General features: G+C 36.5%; 1 protein-coding gene across 3 annotated transcripts in view; it reads right to left on the bottom strand.

Annotated features, from left to right (window-relative positions):
• Nucleotides 1–16,512, bottom strand: part of NPAS3 (neuronal PAS domain protein 3) — a 591,199-nt gene that overhangs the window by 42,646 nt on the left and 532,041 nt on the right. For all 3 annotated transcript variants that reach the window (XM_088057760.1, XM_088057761.1, XM_088057762.1), the window contains one exon: nucleotides 9,999–10,117. In XM_088057760.1, the coding sequence (XP_087913886.1) occupies nucleotides 9,999–10,117 (119 nt within the window). The remainder of the gene's footprint in view (nucleotides 1–9,998; nucleotides 10,118–16,512) is intronic.

Raw genomic sequence — 16,512 nt, 5'->3', positions numbered from 1 at the left:
TATAATTTGATTTAGGATGGAAAAACATACAAAGACAAGAATTATAACTGAGTAAGTCTGCAAGAGAAAGGGGAATGGGAGGGTCTAATGTGCTATCAGAAATAAAAGCAAAAAACATTGTTTACCACTGATGAAACACACCTTGTCTGTGTCCTTTTAATAGCAAGCAATTCACACAATATTGAGCACAGGAAGTTCAGAGAGAATAAAATACTTATCAATAAAAAAGTGAAATAAAACTTGTAACCCTCCTTAGGGCAATCTCTTCAGAGCTCAGACCTCTTTATGCAATTTATATGAATTTTCAGTAGAGACTCCAATATGAAGTTTTTAAGAAAATTAGCACTTCTTGTAATTATTTAGTGTTTTCATTTGTTTGCAGTATTTTTTATCAATTTTAAGTAATGGAGAAAATTAAGATAATTGTGCTCTCCAGGCTTATTCTCAGATACTGATAATTCTCCTTAAAGCAGGCACAAAATTCTTGGTTCTAAGGAGGAACAGACAAATACATGCAGCATTAAAAATTAAAATTTCTTATTTCATACTTGTTAGAGATGCATTAAGGTATATAAGCTTTAGGGTCAGTATAAGCTTAGCTCAGCTTTCTTTAAAAGCACTGGGAGTAATAAAGACTTCCATTTTATCTTCAGTGAAATAATACTGCTGAAATATCACCTCATTTTTGATGTCAGCAGTGATTTCTTTTTACCTCCATGATGTCAAATGGGAATTACTATTATTAGAACGACAGCTTCCTAATGATGCTGTAAAAAGGAGAAACTGAAACTCTTTCCACTGAACATCTATATTCTGCTTTCTCCATGGGGTAAAGCAGTTGGGCTCAACCACACATCATTCTTCAGACAAATCAAGAGGCACGCTCAAACACTTAAACAGAAGCAGCTTAAACATCTAGGAACAGAGGCATAGTGGCTTGCTTTGTTATATAATGGTGAATATACACTCTGAAGAGTGGAGAGAAAGGACATTTACACTACAGCATCCCTCCCTGGGAAACATGCTCTGAAACACTCATGATCAATTTTCTGCTCTAGATGGTAAAACCGGCACATCAGTGTCCAGATCATTATCCAGGAGTCATTGTCCCAGGTAAAGTCAGGGAATGAAAGCCTTGTGTGATGGCTCCTCTTCTACTATTGGCTTCACGTATGGCACACTGTGGGGGGACATATCTGAAATGCTCTGTGCCTTTTTTTTCCTCCCATTTTGTCATGAGTAATTACAGAAGAATGTTGCTTCACATGGCACCGAAAGATATGAGTAAGTTTGGCTTTAGAACCAAAAGCTTGAACCTTATGCAAACACCTAGTCATGCAGAAAGTGAAGAGCAGATGCAAACTGGTGCTATCTGCATCAGCAAATGGGGTATTTTGATTTTCTATATATTTCTACTTTGATCAAACATAAAGAGCTTCAGTTAATAATGATTTCCTACCAATTTTACATTTACTAACAATATGTATTGCTTCAAAGTAGTTAGTAGAGTCTTTAGGGCGAACACATCTATGGTGGATATGAAAAATAATTAATCAAATTGGAAAAAAAAAAGGTCTATATAAGTCTGGGGTTTTTTGATATAAGAACAGCAAAGCTTGCAAGGAGCCAAGCCATCTGCCAGAGGAGGAGGTGGATGCTGCCAGCCTTGCTCTTCTCCCACAGAAAGGTGGCAGGAATGGCAGCTCCCCTGGGCTAAATCCAAGGGGCAGGAAAATGTGTTTTGCTGCTGGTACATTACTTTGTTTTCTTTCTAAGGAAAATAATTTTGGAGTAGCTCTTCTACAGTCAGTTGTAGGCCAGCTGAGAGCAGAAGTTAATATTTTCCTGTTTGTTTTGTTTTTATTTATTTTTTTTCAACTTTGGTTGTTTGTTTTGGTGAAAGTTCTGCTAAACTTCACACTATCTGGTCTGAGTACTTCTTTGGCATCTCATTTTGTGTATTCAGGGCAATCATCAAAACAAAGGAAGTACCAGCCTGAGAAAATGAAGTGTGATGCACTGGAACACAGAGCTGATTTGACAATATTCATGCACTAAGGATGAGGTACAGCATGTAATCACAGCTGGCTCTGACACAAACAGCCATTGTTATCTTTGGCAAGTTGCTTGATATTTTGATATGTTAGCACTTTCCAGACTCAGATGAGTGTTGCACAAGTACATTCATTAACATAAATGACTTTATAAGCAACAGGAAAAAGCCAATAAAAACATAATGCTTTGCACAGGTAAGAACTGCACATAAGAATTAAAGTTTGAAAAACATGGAAATCAATGTATGAGCCTATTTTTTCAGCATGCTTTTGACAAAAGTTGTGAGCTGCTGGAAGTGGTAGAGATAAGAAGGTTAATAGTGTCTGCTTTTGCAATCTAAAACAATCTTTAAATGATGAAAAAGAGGTGGGCCAAAGCATCTACTGGCAGAAGCTCTAAAACAGTGAATTGAGGCAGAGATGCAAGGAGCAGCACCTCTCTGTCCTAAAGCAAATCTTAGCTGTGTGTGCTTCTCTGTGCTCCTATGAAAAGCATATCTCTGGTCATTAGCAATAAACAGCGGTAAACAACATTGGTGGGTAACTTAAGAAAACACTGTGGACTGAAGACCTCTTTTTTTTGGTAGGCATTCCTACCTGGAAGCACAATTCTGCTCTCCCAATGCGTGTTAAGAGATATTTTCTGGTTCCCTCTTTGCTGAGATCCCACTGCTCTCATCCTATTCACTGAATTTTGCTATTAACACCACAATGGGTCCCACGCTGCACCAGGAATTCACACATGTAGATAATTAGTGCTCCTTATGAAAGTGTATCAAACATTTTCTTTCTCTCTGACTAACACTTGGTTCTTGAAAGAATACCAGATTTGGTTTGGAACTACTCTCTGTCCGTTTTGAATATTTTATTATGTGTCAGAATAAATCTTGTTCCCAGAGTTTTCTCACACCGTTATATCCACTGATTTTTAAAGAAGGAGGCTTCAGAATTATATTGCCTAAAAACCAGAATCAGAGGCAATTACTGCTAATTTGGTGGTAATATTAGCTTTTTATATCCCTTATACTTTGCTTAATAGAATTCATGAAAATAAAAAATCTCCCAGAAAGCAATCTGTGCTAACTCCATTTTATGTTTTCCTTCTTTCCAGAACTCAGAATTGATTTCCCTTTTACTCATTTTGGAGCAAACCACAGCTCTGAGGCCATCTGAACATTTAAGACAACATTTGAGGAGAAACACATCCTGATACAGGTGTCAGGAGTACTACAGCTGCAGTCATTGTGAGGAATGCTCAAAGCTTGAATCTTTCTTGTACAAAAGATCGGTATAAAAAAGGTCTTTTATATAACACTAACTGGTTAATTTCAATAGTTCTACTGCAATAATGAATGCCTAACATATATTAATTTTTCCAGATGGTAGAACAGTGCTATAGATCCCATTTAAAAGATGCTTAGTCCTGCTTTTTTTAATTTTTGAGAAGGTGGAATTCATATCTACTGAACACTTAAAAAAATTGGTTAATGTATTTAGATGCTGAGTGTGAACCAAGCATTTCCAAACAGCTCTCCTAATAGAATCTCACTGTTCTATATCAAGGCATAAAATGAACCGCAGTCTTCTTAATCTGGTTGCAGACCATTATTTCTTGAACCATATCTTTATACCTAGATAGTAGATATTTCTTAAGATTCAGATTGGCCCATTAGTATTTTGTTCTTTTTCAAGTCATGCTGCATCTTTACTAGCTAAGAGACTTCCTTTTGACAAAAAGGTCATCGATTTACATGGGTGAATTCTCGATCAGTTCTTTCTCACTGACAAATTACCTTTAAGTCTTCCCAGGCCTGGAAAGTCTGGGGAATGCATGTGCTGACATTTAGAGAGCTCTCCACATAATGCTTCCTGATGTTGGTTTCTTATTCCTTCTTCACTCAATTAAAGAGGTGTGGTAGTAACCATGTGATAAAATACTAAATTCTGCAGTTTTCTTCCTTCCTACAGAGAAAGGTCAGGACATCTTTCTGGGACAGAGTAAAATACTTGACAGAAAAGATTTCAAGGGGGAAAAATATTAGAAGAGGAGGCAAAAATTTAGGCTAAGCTGTGAAGTGGGGTAAGTGAATCCCCTCATTTGGAAGAGGGAATGAAATCTGTCTCTAACACAGGCCACTTCCGAAAAATGGACCAATTGTTAGACTATTCCCTGCCTTCTCTTTCCTCCCCCATCCTAACCCCATGAAGTGGAAGGTGGTTTATCTGCAAGGACATATCGTGTCCTTAAAGTGATTTTGGAGTAGGGACTTCTTTTTTCTGAATTCCAGGTGAATCTTTCACTTGGATGAGAATCAATCATTTCAATTTCAGATTGAACCAAGAGAACAGTATCACTAGGTGAGTCCAATTTAATTTTGTCTTTCTAACACAGTTTTTGACTCTCTTGCTGTCTTGGATTAATGATTCTAAATTCTGCCAAAACCTGCACTTCAAGTGCTCAACTAAGATCTGCAAATCTTGCCCAATTCAGATTTTTCTAAAAGGAAAAAAAAAATTAAAAAGTGACTAAAGGGAGGAATAGCATGAAAAAGACTCAGAGTAGTACAACAACAGGCATAAAAGTTCAACAAAAATTTAGATTTCCATCTTCAAAACTGTAATTCAAAGAATTCTAACTATATGATTTTAAATACCAAATCTGAGAGTACAGTCTCAGAGAATATTTAATTTTAAATGAGTTTGAAGAAAGATACCCTTGTCAAAAAAGAAAAAAAAATCATGAGGACTACAAGACTAAATTGTGAACACACTTTCCTGAAGCTTTAAGTATTATTTAAAGTATTTTGATATATCTCATACAACTGATGTATGAGATATAGCTACCCAGCTTGCATCCTCCATTACTGAACTGCAGAAATTAGATGTGCAACAACCATCCAAATTTCTAAACTAAACTTACCAAACCAATTTATTTATTTAATTATTTTATATAGCAATTTAATTATTTTTATGCATTCTGTCCACTGGAAGGGACAGCCTGAAGTTTTTCTGGGATGTCCTCAACTTTCCTGATGGGTCTTCAAGATGTTTAATTGCCAGCTTCATGGGAGATGGAGAAGCAACAGATGTTGGCTATACCACATTGAGAGATTGCCAGAGCGACAGTAAAAGGCAATCTCCTTGTGTTTACTTATCCACCTCTGGAATAGCTTATAATGAGAGTGCTGTTCCATAAAACAGTAGAGGAGTATGTATGGATATATACTAGCACCTCTGATGAGTTGATGGGTTGTAAACAGCTGGCAGCTACTGATTGATGCGGTTTGATGCTTTGACTACTTGATCCCATTAGTTAAGCTTTGCTCAAGAGAACAGTATCGGGTCATGAAAGTTCGAACAAAGAAAATTCTAGCACAAGCTGACAGGCAAGCAAGCATGACAAAACAATAACAGTATACTGTAGAGGAACAGAAAATGTACCACTGGACCTGAAAAAAGTAATTGTGAATTAAAATTAGCTTTGAAATATGATTAAGTCAGACAGTAGAAAAATTGAAGTTGGGAAAACTTTTCAGTGGACAGAACTGTGACCCTCAAAGGGAGGAAAACAAATAGAAAAGGAGGTAAAACAAAGTTAAAATCAAAATTCAATACAAAACCATGTTTCACTGATGAAAAAATAAATATTGAAAAAAAGGAAGATGTGTTACATTTTCAGTGGAGAACAGTAAGTCCCTCCAGCATGTATCTCAGACAACAGCTGCAATGGTAATACATTCTGAATTTTGCAGTGAATGGAATTAAAATTTTTTTAATTTTTATTTGTTTTCCATGTGTTTTATCAGTTTACTAAATCTTATTTCACTGTTTTTAAATATTTTAAATTTATTAACTGAAAAATTAATAACTCTCTAGTACCATATGTAAACTTCTTTCCTGCAAGTCTCTGAGCCTAAGAACGTTAAGAATGGGAAATTCTAATTCAAGGAAAGTGCTAGGGAACAAAGAAAGGGAAAGAGAGAGGAAGGATTAATCATGTAATCACTTTTCCACTTACACTTTTAAGGTAACATAATTCATGGAAAAAAGTCATTGCCTCCATCTTTACGTGTAATTCACAGCTAGTTGTATCAGTCCAGGAAGGGACTATAAACAGCTTCATCTCATGTCAGAATTGTCTAGAGCAGGGTTTTTTTGAGGCATACATACGTGTAAATTTATCAGTCTGCTTTTTGTTTCAACATCTCTTTTTACAGAAAATTAGTTTTCACTAGATCAACCTGAATGATTAATCAGTTTCAGTCTTGGACTGTTTTCACTTTTATGTGATTCTGCTAAGGCAGGGACCACTCATTCTGAAAACTGACTAAGCACCTTGTGGACCACCTCGATCATTTGCTGTCTACAGGAAACATTCACCAGCAGTCCTCAAAGCAAGGCAAAATGATGATGTGGTTCTGAGCTCAGCAAGAGTTTGGGTCAGTTAGGACACAACTACTTCACAACAATGAAAAGAATTTCTCATTGCAGGAGGACTGAATCCACGGGGAGCTGAATACCTTTGAGGGAGCTAAAATCTGACTCATAACACAGACAAGTTCCTAGCACACTGCTCCTGATGAATGGTTGTGTGCTGATTTGGGGGTTACACCTGAATCCCCTTACAAGAGCTCAAGGGAAGGTGTTAGCTGAGAGCCCTTGCACTTTACCAATGGAAAATTCAGCGCTCTGTTCTGTTCTGAAGGTGTGAGACAGTGGCTCCTTAGTCAGCTTGCTCCACCAGGATTTCCTGCAGGAACTCTGCTGCCCATGATCCCAGCTGGCATAGGGTTTCCTGAGGAAGTACTGAAGTACTTCCAGAGAGCTCTGATGCAGAACTTAGCCAGCTTTTCCCACGAACTTTGTTAATGTTTTGCAACTATTCTTCCCTGGTGATAATTTCTTATAGATGTACATCCACAAGGCTCATGAATCTTTCTTAATTTTGATAAAATATATACCTTAATGAATTCAAGAGGCCTTAAGCTTGTTCTAGTACTGGACTTTTAGAAATCAATGACTAAGATTCCTAAAAGTGACATTTACTGTAGCGGTTCAGTTTTATTATGCTTGTCTGATACACCAACTGACAAGAATGTTTAAACATGGCAGTTCTTAAAACTCACTTAAAAGGAGATTCACTTGATCCAACTCTGCTAAAATGAATGTACTATTTTTCTGGGGCTCACTGTGGCCATGGATAATGATCCTTCCATCGAACACGGAGTGCCAATAACCATGCTTTTGAAAAACCGTCAGAGTGCAATTCATATTGCTGGACACAGCTGAATTCAGCCAAATACTGCCAGTTACAAAATTCTTAAAAACATCAAAAAGCAGAAGAACTGGACATCTATTTTTACACCTGCCTAGGGCTTGTACACTGTTTATGCAATTTTACTCAAGCTGACTTGCTTAACGAAAAAATTTGGAAAAACCCCAATGTTTTATTTACAGGCAGTTTTGTTGGCTATCATACTTTTTCTTTTTATCCATTAATTTTGTTCAGGAAAAACTGCCTAAAAAATGATATCCGATCTTTCAAAACTAATTTTGGTGTATTTGTGACATCTCAGTTATGGTTTTAAATGCTTCCATGAGGCATTAGCAATTCTAAGAGAAATTAAATTGTGTTTATATTATAGACATTACCATGTCTTTCGAGCCAAGGGTCTACTGTGAATTTCAAAAATTATATCATAATGAGTAAAAACCCCACCTTGTGAAGCCAGCTTATATGTCCTATTCTGATGTTGGACTAAAATCAGATTGTCAGGAGTCCAAGAGAGAGAATGACAGAGTCATTCACACGTCTTCCTTAAGTTCCTACCTACATCTGGCAAAAAAAGTGAGACTACAAAATCCACAGATAAATTCCCTATGTTTATCCATTATTATTGCATCAAAAATATCCAGCAAAACAAGTTCTCTGTCAGTCTAACTTTGTCCAGCCTGGGTGGGCCATGCCTAATCATGAGAATTAGTTTAGCTTCAACGACCTGAAAAAGCAGTGTGGTGCTGTTGACACTCTGGGGGGAAGAAAGACACCTGACAGGCTTGAGAGAGGGGCCCTGTGAGCCTTCTGAAGTTCAGCAGGGACAAGTGCAAGGTCCCTGGGCCAGGGCAATCTCAAGCATGAATACAGGCTGGATGTAGAATGGATGGACAGCAGCCCTGAGAAGGACTTGGGGATGCTGGGGGATGAGAGGCGGGACATGACCTGGCAAGGTGCGCTCGCAGCCCAGAGAGCCAAACATATCCTGGGCTGCATCCAAAGAAGTGTGGTCAGCAGGGCCAGGGTGGTGACTACTCTCCCCCTCTACTCCATTCTGGTGAGACCTCCACCTGAGTGCTGCATCCAGCTCTGGGGTGCCCAACACAGCAAGGACACAGACCAGAGTAGGGCCATGAAACTATTTAGAGGGATGGAATATCTTTCCTATGTGGTTGGTAGAAAGGCTGAAAGAATTGGGGTTGTTCAGCCTGGAACTGAAAGACGTTAGGTTTTGATTAGATACGAGGAAGACATTTTTTGCTGTGAGGGAGATGAGATACTGGAACTGATTTTCCAGAGAAGTGGTGTATATCCCATCCCTGGAATTGTTCAGGGCCAGGTCGATGGGGCTGTGAGCAGCCTGGTCTGGTGGGAGGTGTCCCTGCTCATGCCAGGGAGGTTTGAACTAGATGAGCTTTAAGATCCCTTCCAACCCAAACTGTTCTATGACTCCATGATGTGCCAATTAATTAATTCATCCATTCATTTTATTCATTCATTCTCCTTTTTCCTAAGACACTTCAGTGTCAGTACATTTCCTGGTCTTGATAACTCCCCAGACTTGTAAGCATGAACAAGTACTCAGTGAATTCTTACAGGTGCTGACAATTAAAGAGGACACAGATCAAAGAAACCACAGCTTTTGTCTTAAAACTTCTGCTAGCAACAACTTTAATAATTTTGGTTAATCATCCGAGAGAAGGATTCCCAGTCCTTCTGCAAGAAGATATTTCTGCTAGATTTTGACTTCTCAGGTAGCTACCACAATACTATATTCTTGGGAATTCTTTGGAAAAAGTGAATTGGGGGATTTTACTTTAAAGCTTCTCTAAATCTTCCTCTGAGAACTGAAACAAAATGGTTGTGAAAGCTTTTAAATGAACATTGAGAGCAACTTCTTTAAATACCCACACATTCTCAGACTTACCTTCTTGCACCACTCTTTTATCTTGTATAAAACTTAATGGATGACATATTTCATTCCACAAGTTGACAATGTTAAAAATGTGCTATTCCTTCTAGTTTTAGTATACTGCAAAGCCAGTGATAGCTACAGGCACTATGAGCGATATACGACTGAAGAAAAATGAGATTACTGCTGATAAGGAACAAGAGACTTTGATATCTTAAAAGAGTCTGAAATCCAGCAAATATGATCCCCAGCAGCAGATGCCCCTCAGACAGACAATGAAAGAAAAATGGTGGAAAAGTACTCATTGTGGCTTGTTGTTTCCTACAGCCGGAATGGCAGCAAAATGAAATAGCATGCTGCCTGCATCAAGAAATCCTACCTCTCTGGGAAAAAAAACATAACCCAAAGATGACTAACAGTCCAACAAAACGAGCAGTAATTTTCCACTGTGGGAGAAGTGATGTTACTCTGACTCACCTTCTTTGGTAAAAAATAACTTTGGAAGTGTTGCTCTTTTGAAGGCTATCATGCTATCATGTTATCATCAACATTGATCATAATAATGATCAATTTAATGGAAGTGCAGTACATAAGGCAAACCTCAGGCTGGAAATACGTATTAATTATTCTTTAACAAAAGGAATGAGCCACATGCAAATGTAAAATAGCTCCTCTCTCTGTCTATTGAGGTGTTCCTGGAACATGAATGAACATAATTTCAAGATGTCAATATTTCATGCTACAGTGCAACCCTTACCTTGTATCCTGATGATTTGATGTGCACTCCTCGCTTGGTCAGTGTAGATTTCATTCGGATGAAAAAAGAGCGCTCTAGAGTGTTGTCAGTGGTTAGCAAACTGGGGTTTGTAGATTCCACTAGGGAATAGAAAAAATACATATACACATAATTTAGATTTTATACATTCCCTCTAAGCTATTTTTCAGGTGCAACCCTTGAACTCACTAAAAATAAATGACTGATGGATGCTAAGAGTGTTGTAATCAATTTACCTCATTTAGAAAATGTTTATTTAGCAAAAAAGAAATTACAAAAATATACATATACTCAGTATGTCTCATTTTCAAGTTATTTTTCCCATAGAATTTTTAACAGAGATTTGTCTCATTAACTCTTTCTTGCACAATTTTGTTATGACTAGAATTGGAGGGTATATTGCTGGAGTGTATGACATTGTTTTAGAAACTGTTCATCAGTATTTTGTAAAAGGCAAACTTTCACTTAGCTAGCAATTCTTTGCTGAAACAAACTGCAAATTCTGCAGATTTTTATTCCCTCGTCTCACTCCCTGCAGTGATACCTGAGTCACTGCTGGATTTGTGCCTTGGTTTCCACATTACTGAGGGGAAACTGGGGCCTTTACTATCAATAAACTATTAAACAACCAGGAGGCAAGAATTTTCAAGTAAATGACATATTATTATTATTGTCATCATATATCGATTAATTAGTCATTAATGAAATGTCTTTTTAGTCCAACTGAAGGGATATTACTTGCTCACAACTAATATAGCTCTCACCTGTGCTTCCTGCACTTCTCCCTCCCTTAACTACAACCACTTAAAATACTTAAGACTTAGTATAAACCATGATAAAACAGCGTCAGCACTGAGGTATTCTTTATATAGTCTTTATGATTCCTATTTTTTAGCCCTGATAATCAATTTATCCCCAAAATACTGTTAATGGGAAAATTCTGGAGCAGCTTACAATAAACAGGCATTACTGGAGATAAAAGTCAGTTTCAGTGAGGAATTAACAAGGAATAAAAAATATTTTGAAATTGTACTTCTATTGCTTAGGAGACCCATACAAACTACTAGTAGAAAGTGTTTAAGTATTTAAAATGCATTTGTTATGCAGTCAACAGAAATGCAAGAACTTGCTTGTGAGCTAAGGATTATATTGAATTGTCCTTGATTTAATGTGGTCAACTTGTCTTGTGTTTGTGACATTTCAGCTCTATTGTGGTAACTGACAACAGTGCCCCTTTCTTTAGTGTGTCTCTTAAGATTTTTTGTTTTAGAGAGCATGAATTCGATGTCATTTTAAATGTACAGCTCTTTATCACTCGAGGGAAAAGCAGAGCCATGTTATATTTAGTACTTTCATTTCTTCTGATTAAATATGAATTACTATGAAATTTTTCTCATCATCTAACACACCATAATACGCCAACAGCTTTTTAATACACTGTATAAGCACAAACTTCTGCTCTAAGAGTTTAATTTGCCCCTCTAATCCAATCACATCAACCTTATTTCTCTTATCAGAGATTCCCATTTTGAATTAAATGAGCTCATTAGTTTTAATCAAAAGCAGAGAGATCAAAACTTAAACGTAAATGCTTTAGATCAGAACTGTCAGTCAGCCGTGCAGTTCTATTTTACTAAAACACAAGATCAGAGACCCTTAGAACCAATTTTTTCTCGTAAGGGATGCCAAGAGCTTGAAGATGCTGTATCCTTTTTTTTTTCTCCCAAGGACAGATTATACATTTAAGGTTAGACTTAATTTAGAGTATTTTTTTTTCATCCTGGTGGAAATGGGAAAGTATGCCATTCTGCTGTTGTCTCTTTCACACTTATTGGTGCGGGTCCTTGGAGACCTAAACAAATGTGAAGCCATCACAATCCATGCAACAAACCTGTCCTCAAAAAATTCAGCTCTGTTCAGCAATATAACATAAGAAATAAAAATCTGAAGGGAAAGGTATGTTTCAGGGTGTGGGACAGTGAAACCCTGAAACAGCAGCCAAAGTCACCCGGATAGCAGCAGTAGTGGTAAGATGAGCATCATAATTAATTATTATTTTTATTGTACAGTACAGTGCAGTAGTTAAAGAGTACATTAAAAAACCACAGCATGGGTGCTTCCTGCTGTGTGAAGAAATGCTAAAATCAGCTTAACAAGTGTAGTTGTTGTAGTCCAGCACATTATGCTATAGCACAGGCAGTATGTACAATATGTCTTCCTGTGTTCTAATGGTAATTACCTAAACATACATACAGAAGTAATGTTAATTAAACACACAATATCTTATGCTCAAAAAAAGATCAGGCTCTAATATGTATGTACCATTCCCCCAGCAAAAATGGAAATGAAAATTTCTCCTTCATACACAGTTAAATGAAAGAAAGAATAACAACAGACACGCAGTAAAGTGAACTTGGCATTGGCATTTTTTGGGCTCATTTAATGATATATCGTAAGATTAACATCATTTTGCTGTTATTATACTATCTACAAACCTATACATCTCTGTAAGTGAATGTTATAAAATGCACATATTTTATCCAACAGACTGGAACAATGTCATATAAATATGTATTCTGGAGTGTCTGATTTTCTTTAACAAAAAGTATCCGAGAGTGTACGTGGGAGATGGGATTAGTTACCTAAAAGTCCAGAACAGCTTATGAACAGCATTTTGAATTTCTCTCAAGAGAGAACCATTAGGGCTGACAGTGCAAATCTGCATTCAGAGTTGCACCCACCTACGGTAGATACTGTAACAATGCTGATGGTGATTATGCATGCAGGATTTTAAAAATAGGATGTGTACAGAACAGATACGCCGATGTCAGTGAGATTTGCACAGGAATATATGGAATGTGGTCCATTATGAGTTCTCAGGAGTTGGTTTTAAATGACTATTAATGACCCTTTTCAATTTTTTTTAATTATATCAAAGCAGACTTGCAATCTGAGGAAAATAGGAATGAAACTTTAGCAATTAATTCTTGATTAAAATATATATATATATATATATATATATAATCTCAAACCTTAAAAAAAGCCTGATATAAACAAGGTCCACTTGGCTTGATACTGTAGAAACAAAAATGTGTATTTTTACACTGAAAAATAAGGCTTCTGGCTTGAATTTAGTGAGTTTAAACCTACTGTTGAGTTATAAACTTCTGAAACTGTGAATTCAGAATGCTAATTATGTGATAAAAGTCAGTGCTTACTGCATGTGAATTAAAGTATTTTACACTGTCAGAAGTATAAAAAATAAGTCTGGGTTGTCTTTGCAAAGCAGGTAATTGTGTACTCTGTTGGGAAAGCACTTGCCTTTGTGTGCCCTTAAACATCTTCAGCAGATACTACTAAAGGAATAAACTTCTTCTCTTTCCACTCCCAAAGCTGATAATGCAGGATGAGATTTCTAGACACCAGGAATGCATTTTCCATTTCAAAGCGAATGAAGCTGCAATCCACTGTACACATACGGAAGTGTCACAAATGTTAAAAAGCTTAAGAGCCACAGAGGTAAATGGGAAGGTATTACGAAACAGCAGCCAATTCACAAAACTATTTTGTTATCTTAATTTACTGAGATTAGCTCTGTTGGTCAGAGTATGGTGCCAGCAATGCCAAGGTTGTGGGTTTGACCCCTCTATGGCCATTCACTAAGGCTTTGCACTTGTGGGTCCCTTCCAATTCAGAATATTCTGTGATTCTGTGAACTTCTGTGATTCTAAGCATTTCTTTGTGAGCAAACCCTGTATCTCTGATCTTTCAATGGGCTTTGCTTTGGGGATAATCTTGGGCCCAGACCCCACAAACCAGTCATGCATCGTTTAACTTCACATGCTGGAAGAGCTCTGATTCTTCTGATGGTCCATAAACATATCCATAGCTGCCTGGAGGTCCATGGCTCTAATCCTGCAGGAATCTGCAGTGGTACTCTACACCTGTGTGCAGTCTGACTACTTTAATGCTATAGAGCAAAACAATGCAAACCAATGCAAATAATTGTTCTTACACAGCAATAGCACAAGTACTGTCCCTATGAGTGATTCACAAGCACATTCAAATTCATATAAACAATTTGTCCCCTAGGAAAAAAAGAAGTTCCACATTTGATTTATGTCTTAAATAACAAAAAGCTGCCACAGTAGGCTGAATAATGTTCACCAACTTCTGGGGTTTTTTTCTTGACATGCATTAAAAATAATTGAGAGGAGAAAAATGGAATTTTGCATGCCAAACAGAGAAAATATAGGCTTCTCCTTCTTAGGAAGACAGGAAGTTGTAGAAGGAAAACCAAACACCAACAAGGAATTTGACATTGGTGGAAAAAAGTACCATATGGTTTAACATAAAGGATTTTCTGGATTTTGTTCCATTTTAAGAAGCTTTCACCTGGCTTTCATTTTACTTCCTTGAAAACATGTGTCCATACATTTTTGAAAAGACATTCTCAAACACCAACTATACAGCCAGCTTGTAAAAGAGAAACAAAGAAAGAGAACATACAAAACAGTAAGAAAAAGGGAGCTCTTTTCCTGTTATCTTCTACACTTCCAAACCTCTTCTCACATTTTCTTGAAGTCTTATAAACCTTTGCATAGGGAACTGAGAATCATTATTTTCAGATGAATAATTAGGTAATATAAATCTATCATTTTCAATTGGAATAGATGCAGTTGTTAAATGTTTCTGTTTCTTCTGTGCAGTTTATTGTCTGTAACCAGGCATTAAAAGAATAAGAAAATTTAACCTTGAGTACCCAACTGCCTTTAATCAGAAAAGTGACTCTCAAAAAATCACTTTTTCCAAGATCATTCTCTCTCAGAATCTTAGAGATCAAATTTGATCATTTTGTAAATGAAAATATTTTCACAGCTACTAACCCAATAAATAAAATTCCAAAGCTACAAGTTAAGACTATTTATTTCCAGTAAGTGCAAGTTACTATACTTAGCAATCGTGCAAATGAATGGTTTTAAGTGAAGTGGGTTCAGGCTGAACATGGGCAAGTACTAGAAGCTAAAATTTGTTTTAGGAAACTGCTGAAGATTCCTGGATTACTTGGATGAACCACTTTGACTATTTATGGACACTGACAGCCTGCCTGGAGACCAACAAAGAGCACAGAGCTAGCAAATTCTATAGGTGCTCTCTTGGTCTCACCAGTGTGCTCATCTCACAAAATCAAGGACTATATGAACTACTTATTTAACATTTTGGGTGGCAGAGGCTCATTCATTCTTCCAAAGCAATACTGTTTCTAAAAGGGGGAATAATATTTTTGCTTTAAGCTGTCCCAGTTATAAACAGGAACTTGAATTCCTGATTAACCAGATTTGGATCTGAAATTCATGGTACTTGCAGGTGACTGGGTAAAACTCATAAAATTTCTGTTTTGCTATTTACTGAAAAACTGAAGAAGTCAAGAATTGGACTCAGATTTTAGGTGACTTAGTTCAATTCTTTTCTTTACATAGGGGGAATAATACTGGAATCTGGATAAGGCATCATTCAAAAGTCGAAGATTCAGGGCAGCTCTTTCAAAAGAAACAGAAAGAAAAATGACTTCTTATAAAGAATTTATATCTAGGTAATGTTTTCAGACAAGATAATAAACCGTTCTTTTTTGTCACCTTACCTCCAAGAAGAAGACAATTCACTTTTTATGACTTATAAGCCTATTAGAAATTCAAAGACATATAAACTTTAAATGCTATCACACTTCTATTGAAAGCTAGATCTTTTAATGTTTTTAATTTGTTGGTTTTTCCCTACTCTTTCCAAATTTTCCAGATCCAACAACTGAGAGTATGGCCTAGTTTGTCTTATGTAAAATCCTTAATTTTTTGCAAGCAATTTACATTGAAACATTACATATAATATATTTATTTAATTTGTTTCACAATTTTTAAAGAATATGCTATATATATTTACATCTAGAGATATGGCTATTTTTATAATCACTGTAATTACTGGACTATGGTACACATGTAATGGTACATGCTGTTAAGCTTAGATGTTTGCAACTGGGAGAACAAGAGACTAACTCAGATATATTCAAGTTTTTACATGTGATACAAGTCCATGCATTCAGGCAAAATACAACTCAGTGAAGGAGCAGTGAATTTAGTTACAACAGCCAAGAAAGTGAGAGAACATGTTTAATATCTGATCTACATGAGTACTATAATTTGGGCACAAAAATGGCTGGATCTGCAGAGAAATAAACCATGCTTTGTAAAGTTATCCTGTAATATAATATATATATATATATATATATAATGAGCTTCCTCTGCTTTTTAATTCAACTATGCCCATGTACTGACTATACTCATGCAGGAGAAATTGAAGTAAAAACTCCATGGCTGGCATTTCCTAGTATTATTTTTGAATGTTCTATTATCCTTGAAGAACCAAAATAATCTGAACTATCCTTATTGGACTAATAGTCACAGAATCATAATATGGTTTGCGTTGGAAGGGACCTTAAAGA

Source organism: Pseudopodoces humilis, chromosome 7 (assembly GCF_049639895.1).
Source record: "Pseudopodoces humilis isolate 2021_Gansu_Grassland_sample_001 chromosome 7, ASM4963989v1, whole genome shotgun sequence".
Classification (NCBI taxonomy): domain Eukaryota; kingdom Metazoa; phylum Chordata; class Aves; order Passeriformes; family Paridae; genus Pseudopodoces; species Pseudopodoces humilis.
The sequence above is the reverse complement of the archived record's forward strand: the minus strand, read 5'-3'. Positions and strand labels throughout refer to the sequence as shown.